Raw genomic sequence first — 13,043 nt, forward strand, 5'->3', positions numbered from 1 at the left:
TTTATCTGAAAGAGGTCAGTATGCATTTGAACTGCCTAGAGCAAGAAGAGTTACCTTTTCTAGTTATAGGAAGGTATGTGATAATGGTGTGTGTAAGACACTAAAAGACTGTAAAATTCATGTTAAAATCCATTGCTGGGGGTGAGAGAGGCATCTTGTTACTGGGTTCTCTATCACGGTGTTTAAATCCAGGAAATCAACATCCTTTTTAACTTTCCCAGTTACCTCTATATTTGCAGCAGTTTCTGAACCTGAACCTAAGCAAAAATCTGTACTGTGTACAATACATCTTAATGTCTGAAAAAAACTTGTACATGTGATGCTTTTCAGAAATGAGTGAATTAGAGTCACTAGGTTTATTGTAAGCAAGCCTGTAGGGGAATAAAACCCTGATGCATTCTATCTAACAAGCAAACTGAAGCCACTTATATAGGAAAGTTATTGGAAAAGATATCAGCTCTTTCATAGTTGATATTACAAGTATGGTAGGTAAAATCAGCTTCCAGTGAACAATTGAATTTACAATTTTAAATGAAAAAGCAGGTATTTCACACAAACATTTTAACATGTAGTCTTCTATAATGAATATTTAATAATTTCACAGTCACAAGTCAACAGCCCTTGGGACTTTAAAAATAAATGATTCAATATTGCAGGAAAGATCTTTGGCCTTTGTAGCCAATAGATTTAAAGAAAAATTCAAATTTATGATAATTAGATTAAAATAAACATATATTTAACTTAAATATTTTGGTAACTGATACATAAATATTCACTAATCTTTTTCTTTTTTTTCTGTCTAAACAGATGTAATGACTTGCTCAGGGCTTTTCTTAAAGCACCTAGACTCTCCCATTCTTTCAAGAGTCTTCATTAAACTGTCAGCTGATGCTTGTAGCCTCTGGCTTCAGCTATATTTTCTACCAGGATTAAATTAAAGAATATGAGGCTTTATATTGTTTTTCTTTCCACGTTGACAGGGTCCCATAACTAAGTATGAAAAGAATTAAAGTGCAGAAACAGACATGATTTTTCTATCACATTCTATCTCTTTACTATAGTGTATAAAACATTTCTGGTATTTTGTAATACGTATAAACACATACTTTAAGTGTATATTTTTATAGTCAATTTATATCATCTGAATAAACTTTCTCATTTTGTGTTTTAAATTTGTTTGAAAGGGTGATTTAGTTCATCATAAATTAAGAATGTCAAGTAGTTGATCACAAATGTACTCAAAATGTCCTTCAGGATATCTAACACTGACCCAAAGGGTTTATCACAATTTATGCATATTATAATATACTCTGATTAAATCCTTCTTGTCTCTAATAGATATTTATCTCTGAAGTTTCAATCAATAGACTTAAACACTCACTAGTGATCTCGCCCTTCTCTGATCTTCTCTAATGCTTATCATTCATACCAGTTTTTAAATGTTAACCAGTCTTTGCTAGGACAGGTTCCGTCCCTCTAACCAGACTGGAAGTTCTCTGAGGGCAAGAGTGCCTTACTTTTTCATATCCCCATTTGTAGATAGTAATAGGTCATTCATGTAACAAAGGTTCATGAATTATTTTTTACAAATTGATGATAATGAAAAAAGAGAGGAGGAGAAAGAGAAAAAAGGAAGGGGCAGAAGCAGAAATTTAGGAACTGTATTATTATAAATATACTGAAAAGTAGAAGTGCAATTTGTAAAATTCAGAACATAAGAAAGTAAGACTCTAGTTGATTATTTGGGGAAGCTGATAAAATATAGGAGCAAATTGGTCAAAATAGCTCAAACTGCTAAAGCAATAGTCATAGCTTATTTGGCTGTATTTATTTCACATATAATTTTCTGGATCCAAGACTGAGTTTTTCACAATCAAAACAGAATAGCATAATGAAAGGGACGGTACTGAATACTCTGCAATCAATCCTTTAAACAGGTCCTGAGCTATAGAATGAGTGAACACTCAACTTTCCCTAACTTCAAATGGTCAATTCTGTCCTTTTAACACAGTCTGCCTTAAACAGCAAAGCACTTTATTACTACTGATGTCATTATTGCCAGTTTTAAAGAGATTAACCAAAGCAGTTATTTGTTCATTCTCACATGTGAAACATTTATTAACAATACATTTCCAATAATTTTTATCTAAACCCTGAAATTCAAATGGTACATAAAACAAAATTCTCGATATAATAGTGATGATAATACATTCAGTGGAAACAGGGTACGTTAGATTAGAGCAAAGAAATCTTTAGTTTTACCCTCAGTACTGCCACTAACTAACCACTATGACCTGATTTCCTTTTCACATATGAACCTGGTATGATACACAAATATTTTAATTCTAATATAATATAGGAAGCAGAGGAAGGAAGGAGGGTAAAGGGAGGGAATGGGAGATAGAATGCACTAGATTAAAAGGCAGTAAAACCTTAGTCCTGATTTCAGCATTGCTACTAACTCATTAATGTGACCTTGCCAAGTCACTTAAACCTTCCAGACCATAGTGCCTCATCATAAAATGATGGCACTGGAGGATGTATTCTCAAAGGTTTCCACAAATTTTAAAATTCTATGCCTTGCTAAATTAATCAAAGTTAAATCATTAGCTGTACTGCCACAAGATTCTTACATCCTAAGGCAAATGACTTGTTTCCCTTATAACTAGAACAGACAAAACCCTGCATTTAAAAATTTTCTCATATCTAAGTAGTTTCATCAGAAGACAAGAATAATCAGTGCTACTCTGAATAAAGAGAATTACTCATATGAACAACTTTCTGAATTAGATAGCTATTTTGATTTCAATCTTTAACAAATTTAGATTGGTAGTTTTCCATGATTTTTTTTTTTCAAAATTAAAAGTAGGAGGTAAAAATTTTTTTCTTGAAAGTCAATTACTGAAGCATTTAAATAAATATGAATATTGTCCTAAAGCAATACTCCTAATGGATAGTTACTATCAGTTCATAAACCATCAAAGGCTCTTTGCAACTGAAGATTGTTACCTACCTAGTAAAAATGCTTTAAAGGAACTATAAAATGGTTTGAGGTATTGAAAAGTTGAGTAGTATGACATGGCACTTACTGTTTTTTAATAACTCTACCATTTTCTTAGCAGATGATGCAGAACCAATCATAGCTATTATAACAATTTAATCATGAAAAAAATGATGACTAACTTGTAATACAGCCTGACCAACTGTCTACAGTTTACAAAGCCAGATTTAATGGTAGTTGTTTTTTTTTTTTTAACACTTTTGAGGGCATACCTATATTCTTCAAAAGATAGTGTGGTGGAGACTGCTAATTGGTTTTAAGATCCTAATTTTTAGCTGGGCCCCTTATAGCTGAATATAGCCATGTATCTATAAGCACTGGCTTAATAAAGAGAATTGTTATCTGATTACAAAAGCAAATTTATAGCAAATTCTATAGCAAATTTGGGGGATATATCCTTCAGAAGAAGAGGGGATACCCTTTCCTCTCCACCCTCACCCCTGCGATCTGGTACATGGAAATGTATGTGATGTCTGAAATAGCCCTCTTGAACTAGGGCGGGCAAGGACCACGTGATCAGGATTGCTAAATGTTAAGCTGGTTGAAGCCCATGTTCCTGGTGACTTCATGGGGCCTCTGTAAGAGCCCTAGACTGCCTATATCTTTTACATGAGAGAGGAAGAAATTTCTGTATCTATTTTGAGTTTTCTTTTATAGGCAGCTGAGCCTACTCTTAATCAACAGAGGCATTTCTAAGATTAGGAGGCTGTTTTAGTTCTCATTAAAATTGTACATAAAAAATAATATCTTAAAGAATCATGAAAAATCAATATATACACCATTAGATTCTTAGGGAAAAAATTATATAAGTTAAAAAAAATTTTTTGTAGATGTAATGCTAGATATTGTAGGGAGTGTATGCCTCAATAAAAATATCCAAAGTTCATTTTAATCCTACATGTTTAGCACATAATTTAGAAATAATACTTAGAGTGAATTTTTTTCAGTTTTCTAATTGGAACCACTATGCAAATACACCAGCAATGAACATATAGAACTAATTAATAACTGTACACTAAATTAAACATTACATAATAGGACCCCCAAAACTAACACTGTTTGATGAATGATTTTGTTTTTCCGTCTTCTCCCTCCATTGCTGGGGACTGAAACTTAAATTCTTTGTTACTGTGCATTCTTTGTTACTGACTAATGTGCGTGGGCATTCTTACAGTTTCTGCGCGTTCCTCTTGTCCTAACCACAGAAACCCAAGGCCATGCAGTCAACAAAGCAAGAATTATCAAAAGAAGGAACATTCTGACTGGGACCAGAGGGCCGAAAAAACCAGAGGACCGAAACAGGCAGAGATAATGTCATGGAAAGAACTAGCCTCAACAAAACTATCAACTATATGTGACAATGGTCACACTGAAACCCCAAAACTTTTCTTTAAATACACCTGCTTTCTCTTAGAAGGCAGGACGGTAGTACTTAAGATGTTAGTCTGCTACCCTCCTCATTTTCTGGCAAATCAATAAAATTTACCTTTCCTTTATTCTCAAACCCTTGCCCTTGTTATTCTCATTCAGCGTCGAGGACACAGACCAAATTTTCAGTAACAATTTCTCTGCTAACATATAGAAAAGAAACTAAAGAAAGATCCACTTAAGAAGAATAAAATCAACACACAAACATTTTGAAATAATTTATATGCAAATACAATAGAATTCAAATTAGGTATTTACTAGTAGATTAGATTGCACATATAAAATTTTATTTTTAAAATGGTGCCTAATGATAAAAAATTAAAACCCAAGTACAATATAAATAATGTAATCAGCACTTACTATGGACCAGCCAGCATACCTACTTTTTTTTATAACACTTAAAATGTCCTATCAAATAGATCCTATTAACAGCCCCATTTTAAAATATGAGGAATCTGGGGCTCATTTCTCAAATTCTCTGGATACGAGTGAAGTGGGAGAGAGTGGAAAAGCTAGTGGAGAGCCTATGTCTGTCTTATCAAAAAAGGTTAACTCTTAATGATTAGACTATGCTACCCATAAGGGCCTCAATAATAACAAAACTCAATATATATAGTTTTCCCCACCTCCAAGATCATCTTGCACTTGGCTAATACATAGATAGTAACTATAATCACAACTATATAGAAATATGCCTTTAATGAATTTAAATTGAATTGAAACCACAAAAAGTTTGTTATTTTAAGAATTTCTAAAAATCTATGATTTGTGATTTTCCTCAAGCATATATTGCATTACCCACTGTTAAGATGTTGGTATCTGCATTTCAATTCAAACTGATTATTTTCTATTTGCCTCTCATATGCAGTAACACAGTAACTATTACAACTGTATTTCCTGAACAAATATAAACCCAAAGAGAAACCCATTAGTGTAGATGGAAGTAAAAAGTGAAAGGTCTAAGAAAATGATCATTTTTAACTAGAAAATATAAGTTTTAGATAATGTGTAGAATGTTGAATTGAGCAGGGGTTCTGACCTCTGATGTGAATAGGCTCATTTTATGTTCTACATAGAAACAAGAAAAGGAAATTTATTAAAATGTTTCAGGACATGTTCTAGCCAGTGCAAAAAAAAGAACATTTATGGGAGAAATTAGATGTTATGGTAGGGATCAGTGAAGCTTGATTTTATACAATTTTAGGTGCCCAGAATATAGTAAATTTTGTTTTCTTAAACTTTAAGTGTGACTGATATCACTAGGTTCTTAAGATATTCATTAACTGGTATTCTAAGTTTAGGATTTAATTTTTAAAGTCACTATTTTTATGGAATATGATAGCGCACATCTCTTAACTAAGTTTCTAGTGAATTGGAACTGACTGAGCAATTCAGCACTTTACAAAAGGCATGACTTAAAAAAAAAATTAAATCAGAAGCCAGATCTTTACTAGTTATCATCTTCATTAAAAAAAAAATCAACCTATGTGTTGAAACAACCTTATATGAAAATTATTTAAAAGACATTTCTAGGTGTGACAGAGTTACTCTAATATTGTTTAATGTATTTGTTCTATTTACACCCCTGTTTAATATCTTCCGTGATATAACAATAGAATCACATAGTGACCTGCAGTACCATTACCCATTTAGCATTTGTAGACAGTGTTGGTTGTACTGATAACATCAATGTTCTCACTTAAATTTAGCAACAACTGAATTAAGAACCATTTGAGTAAAATGATATTTTTCTAAATGACCACTAATAATAAAACACTTGTTCATAACAATATTACAGAAAACATTCAGGATCAAATTCCCAATATCTTTATAATGTAGATATTTGTCTACTTTACCGATTTTCTCCTACTGGTTATTGTTAAGTGCAGAAAGTTCATTTTACCACATTTCACAAATTCTATAGGTCATATTAAGCTCTCTACCAGGCATTCAAAAGAGCTGTAACTTCAAAAAATATATCATTTTATAAAAGAATGTGGCCAATAGAGTCAAGATTACAACCTCAAAAACTGAATGATTAATCTACATTTATCATGATCATAAACTGACAGATGGAAAATATCTTGAGCATCATTTATTCATGAAGAAACATCAAATCATATTTAGCTTTTCTGTTTTTAAAATCTGAGTTGAAAAAATTGAGCATTGGTACTATTCCTACTATCATTTAAGTATTGATGTTCTGATAATATTTGTAGGTACTCTTTTATACTATGAAAGCTTAGAATGTTCTATAAGATGCTCCTCGATCATTGTTGAGATTATACCTTTCTGTTATTTTAAGTTTCCGCTGAAATTTAAATTTCTAATGCAAACTTCCATAAAACCTAAAAATAATTACAAAAATTATATCATAAAGATAACCATGTAATGTTGTTTCCAGCTTGCTATAATTACCTGGAATATTACTAAATTAATACTCCAATACAAATACACTTTACATAAACACACAGAAAAATTCACAAATAATATTCTCAATTTTTGAACTAAATCTTCCTCCTATACTTTCTCACTTTTAATAGGGACATGATTTTTAATAGTAATAACTAACATTTACTAGCTGGTCAGCACAATTCTAAGTACTTTAAGCATATTAACTCAGTGAACTAAGTTAGCAGAATTTAGGTAGTAACTAAGTCAGTGAATCTTCACAATAAACACAAAGAAAGTCTTATTATTTTCTACATCATCATTATCAGATGGGGAAACAGACACAGAAAACTTAAAAAGCTTGCCTAAAGGCAAACAGGTTTACTTACTGAAATTTAAATTTGAATACGGGGATCATGGTTTGAGTCTTCAGTACTAATCACTATGCTACAATGCCTCTTAATTTTACAATAAGAAAATAAAAACTCAGTTATAAAAAGAGGCAACTGACAGTGAGCCACAGTAGTGGGGACCATGAAAACTGGAGAAAATATGATTCACTGAAAGCGGCAGCCGCTGCTAAGTAGTTCCAGCCAACTGTAGCCAGTAGAAATGTATTGGGTTGGGATTTTATTTTACTCACTCACAAACTAATTAGTTAGCCAGTTACTATTTCATGATGCTGGCAAGAGCAATGAGATTCCTGGGTCAGAGACAAAGAACTTTGTAACTCAAGGCATGGCAAACAGCCCTATCATCAGCATATTTCTGTCAGTTCCCTTTCCTTGTCATGTGATGGGTCCTGGCCCAGACAAACACGTGCGGTTTCAAAATGATGCATGCATACAAAAGGAAGCTATTCTATCATTAAAGAGCCCTATTCTATAATCCCACAATTACACAGATTGACATTTTCCAGAGTTGTGACTTATAAATCAATAAATTTCAGACTTATTTAGAATTAGCAGCCTTGACAGACCAGGTACATACTGCTATAAAAGCATTTCATGGGTAAGGACTCTGTCTGGTAAATACCACTAATGTGATTGCAAGGATGTCTGCTTTTAACATGTTTATAAGGAGATTTGACCAGAAGAAAAATCTTATGATCACATTAATAGATGCAGAAAAAGCATTTGACAAAATCCAACACCTATTCATGATAAAAACTCTCAGCAGACTAGGAATAAACAAGAAATTGCCGAACTTCATAAACATTTACAAAATCCCCTATAGCTTACATTGTACTTAACGGTGGGAAACTATATGCTTCTTTCTCGTGATCAGGAACAACAGATGGATGTTCCTGCTCACCATTCTTATTCAATAGTGTATTGAAAGTACTAGTTAATGCAATAAAAGAAAAGAAAACTAAGTAAAGGTATACTGATTGAAAAAGAAGAAATAAAATGGCCTTTTTTGGAACATAACTGTCTATGTAGAAAATCCTAAAGAATCAACTAATAGCAAGGCTACAAGATACAAAATTTATATACAAAAGTCAGTTGCTTACCTATATCCAAGGAATGAACTATTGGAATTAGAAATTAAAAACACAATGTTATTTGCATTAGCACTCAAAAATATGAAATACTTAGGTATAATTCTAACAAATATATACAAGAGCTATACAAGGAAAACTACAAAATTCTGATGAAAGAAATTAAAGCTGATATAGATAAATGGAGAAATATTCCAAGTTAATTGATAGTAAGACAATATTATTAAGATGTCAATTCTTCCAAAATGGGCTATAGATTCAATGCATTCCCAATCAAAATCCTGGAAATCTATTTTGTGGATATAGAAAAACTGATCCTAAGGTTTATATGGAAAAGCAAAAATACCTATAATAACCTAGACAAAGCTGAAGAAGAACAAAATTGGAGTACTAACACTACCAGACTTTAAGACTAACTATAATGCTAGTTATCAAGACACAGTGATATCGGCAAAAGAATAAACAGATCAATGCAACACAATAAATAGCCCATAAATGCTCCCACGCAAATATAACCTAATGATCTTTGGCAAAGTAGCAAAGGTAATTCAGTGGAGAGAGGATACTCCTTTCAACAAATGATTCTGGAACAAAAAGACATCCATATTCAAAACAATGTAATCCAAACAGAGCTTTATACCTTTTACAAAAACTAATTAAAAATGGAACATAGACATCAATGTAAAACACAAAATTATACAACCTCTAGAAGATAATGCAGGAGAAAAATCTAGGCAAACTCGCATTTGGCAATGATTTTAGGTATAATACCAACAGCACAATCCATGAGAAAAATATTGGTAAGTTGGACTTCATTAGAAACTAAAAATGTCTACTCTGTGAAAGACACAGTTAGGAGGATGAAAACATGTGACAGACTCAGAGAAAATATTTTCAAAACACATATCTAATAAGGAAAGGACATGTATCCAAAACATACAAAGAAACTCAACAATTTTAAAAAACTACAAAATGGGCAAAAGATCTGAATAGACACCTCACCAGAGAAGAGATACAGATGGAAAATAAGCATATGAAAAGATGCCCAAAATTATGTCATTAGGGAGTTGCAAATTAAAACAACAATGGGATACCAATGCATACCGATTAGTATGGCTAAAATACAGAACACTGACAATACCAAATGCTGGTAAGAATGTGGAGCAACAGACATTTATTCATTGCTAGTGGGAATGAAAAATGGTAAAGTCACTTTACAAGTAATCTTGACTTCTAAATATATTTACTACAAAGTAAATATATTCTTGTTTTATGATCCAGCAATCTCACGTCTATTTATCCAAATGAGCTGAAAACTTTCGTCCACACAAAGACCTATACACAAATGTTTATAGCAACTTGATTCATATTTACCAAAAGAAGTCAAAACATGTAACTAAGATGTGTTTCAGTGAGTGAATGGATAAACTATGGAACATCCGGAGATGGAATATTATTCAGCAATAAAAAGAAATGTGCTATCAAGCTATGAAAAGAAATGGAGGAATCTCACATGCATCTTATACGGTGAAAGGAGTCAGTTTGAAAAGCTACACACTGTGTGACTCAAACTATATGTCATTCTTGAAAAGACAAAACTATAAAGACAGTAAAAAGACCAATGATTGCCAGGGGCTCAAAAAGAGAAGGATGAATATGTGGAGCAGAGGGCTTTTTTAAGACAGTGAAAGTATTCTGTATGATACTGAATTTGTAAAAATCCGCAGAATTGTACAACACAGAAGAATGAATACTGATGTAAACTGCGGACTTTAGTTAATGTATTAATATTGGTTCATCAGTTATAACAAATTTACACATATGTAAAATGTTAAGAATGGCTGAAACTGTGTATGTGCAGGGGGAGAGTATATGGGAACTCTCTGTACTTTCAGCATAATTTTTCTGTAAACCTAAACCTGCTCTAAAAAATATAATCTGTTTTTTTTAAAAAAAGGCAAGGAAAATGGTTTGGCTGATAGAGTGTATAACATACACATGGAAGAATAGTACTAGGTCAAGCCATATGAAATTGCCAATATTTAACCTTTGTTAACCTATAAAATTTGTAATTTTATATGGTTCAGCCTGAATTGGAGATGAGGTCAGAGAGTGATGACTGTCTGGAAGAAAGAACAGAAGAAAAAGCATGTTATTTATTTTAGATAACAGCACTCAGTCCTTATAAGCACTCCTTACAAAATAAAAGTCCACTAAGTGCTCTCATGTTTCAGATAGAGTGTGTTGTCTGAAAACCATTAATACTGGGTTATTTAAAGTTTGCTTCTCCTTGTAAGATCTGTGTGTCCTCAAAGATTCTCTTTTCCTTTTTTCTTCCCCTTGACTTTGGACTCAAATGTCCTTGATTTTTGCTGTCCATTCATTTTGTTGCCCCATTCCTTAGGGCATTAAAGGTTGTTTAGAAGTTCTCTGGGCATAGTTGGGGCTTGCCAACCTAATCTTGTGTCCAGGATGATGTGGCTCAGCCATTTCATTAGCAAAACTTTGAAATCAGTACCTTTAAATTGCTTTTGTTTTTGCTTTTTTGTTAGGATTGTTCTATACCTCAGAGAAGACTCTTTTATTTTCCTGCCTGGAAGTTAGAATCCTGGATGCCAACCTTCTAGAAATAAGCTGGGAGAAGAAGACTGGTAGTCTCAAGGTTCAGTGAATATTTATTCACTTACTCTCCTCACCCTCTTTTCATGGTGCATGACTCCTCCCCTTTTAATTTTGATGTTAAATTAATTGGTTGGCAAATCATAGTTTTATTTTCTTGATGATTTTTTTTGTGTGTGTGTGTGTGTGGTACACAGGCCTCTCACCATTGTGGCCTCTCCCGTTGTGGAGCATAGGCTCCGGATGCGCAGGCTCAGCGGCCATGGCTCATGGGCCCAGCCGCTCCGCAGCATGTAGGATATTCCCAGACTGGGGCATGAACCCGTGTCTCCTGCGGATTCTCAGGTGGATTCTCAACCACTGCGCCACCAGGGAAGGCCTCCTTGATGATTTTTAAATCATAATTTTAAATTATTTTTTAGTTAGCTGAGGATCTTTTTTACCCAATTAGGTGAAATAAACCTGAGTGGTAAATGAATTGCACTTAGGTTTATAAATTGATATTTACTTTTTCACCAAAATTATTTTATATGTCTAATTTCCCAAGTGGAAATTTTCATTTCCTCTGAAATTACATATTAACATTTTAATATGGTTTCTAATTTAACTCCAGAATAAACGGAACAAGTGAAAGTATATGCATGAAATCTTAAGATTGCTGGTCTTTCCTTCCACCAGCCTGTGCAGAATGGGAGAGGGGTTTGGGAATGAGTCTACTTCGTAAAAAATTAGCAGTGACAAGGGGAGAATTAAAAAGGAATCTTCTGACTATATTATAACATGTATATCACATGCAAAGAAAAAATTGATGTATTTTCTGAAATTACTTTGTACTAAACCACTATCTTTTTAATAATACACTTGTCTTTTTGATCTCTAAATTCAATTGTGAACACCTTAGAGGCTAATCTACTCATGTATCCTTCACAATATGTAGCTTAATTCTTTGCATGATATAGATGCTCAATGAAAGAATAAAATTAGAGAGCATATTAAAGAATTAAATTAGATAATTTTCTAGTATCCTTCAAGTTCCAAATTTATAATCTAAAAGCAATCTTCATATGATATATACATAAACATTCAGTTGTTCAACGTAGCAATCTAATATTTTTGGGTTTAATTTGTAACCTTTATGCAAATATTAGAGAATAATATGAGCAAATATTCATTTAAAATTCAAATGAAGAAAATATTTAATATTTTTCTAAAACTTAGTTTAGCCAAATTATGATAATTAAAAATTTTGAAAATCTGCTACTTGTACCAAGTTGTTAAAATGATTATACAAAATATAATTGCAATTATAAATATGCATCAAAAATCTTAAATATAATTAAGTTCAATTAGGGAAAGTGGACTAATTAAGAAAATAAATGTATAAATAGAAAAATGTTAGATTTCTAATAAAATAGGCCAACTCAGAGTTTTTGAAATGACAATCGTGCTCAAGTTTTTAATAAGATAATATAAGAACTTATTTATGTCTAATAGGTATCAGATTATTTTAAAATACAGGAGATATACATATGTGTATACACGCACACACACACACACAATGGAATACTACTAGCCATAAAAAAGAATGAAATTTTGCCATTTGCAACAACATGGGTGGATGTGGAGGAAATTATGCTAAGTGAAATAAGTCATACAGAAAAAGACAAATACTGTATGATACCACTTATATGTGAAATCTTAAAAAATACAAAAACTATAGAATATAACAAAAAAGAAACAGACTCACAGATAAGAAACAAACTACTGGTTGCCAGTAGGGAGAGGGAAGGGGGGAGGGGCAAAATAGGGGTCAGGGATTAGAGGTACAAACTATTATGTATAAAATAAGCTACAAGGAGAGGAACCAAGATGTCGGAGTAGGACGTGCTCTCACTCCCTCTTGCGAGAACACCAGAATCACAACTAGCTGCTGGACAATCATCAACAGGAAGACACTGGAACTCACCAAAAAAGATACCCCACATCCAAAGACAAAGGAGAAGCCACAATGAGATGGTAGGAGTGGTGCAATCACAGTAAAAT

At 32.7% G+C, this 13,043-nt stretch overlaps 1 protein-coding gene across 9 annotated transcripts in view; it reads right to left on the reverse strand.

The window, feature by feature from the left end:
• STPG2 (sperm tail PG-rich repeat containing 2) overlaps positions 1–13,043 on the reverse strand; it is a 574,187-nt gene that overhangs the window by 228,475 nt on the left and 332,669 nt on the right. Inside the window, exon 13 of one of the 9 annotated variants that reach the window (XM_067036898.1) lies at positions 10,469–10,504. The exons of the other annotated variants lie outside the window; for them this stretch is intronic. Within the exon in view, the coding sequence (XP_066892999.1) occupies positions 10,487–10,504 (18 nt within the window). The 3' untranslated portion in view covers positions 10,469–10,486. Of the gene's footprint in view, positions 1–10,468; positions 10,505–13,043 lie in introns of those variants that run through there. 9 annotated transcript variants of the gene reach the window in all.

The sequence above is a fragment of the Kogia breviceps genome, chromosome 6, assembly GCF_026419965.1.
Source record: "Kogia breviceps isolate mKogBre1 chromosome 6, mKogBre1 haplotype 1, whole genome shotgun sequence".
NCBI lineage: Eukaryota > Metazoa > Chordata > Mammalia > Artiodactyla > Physeteridae > Kogia > Kogia breviceps.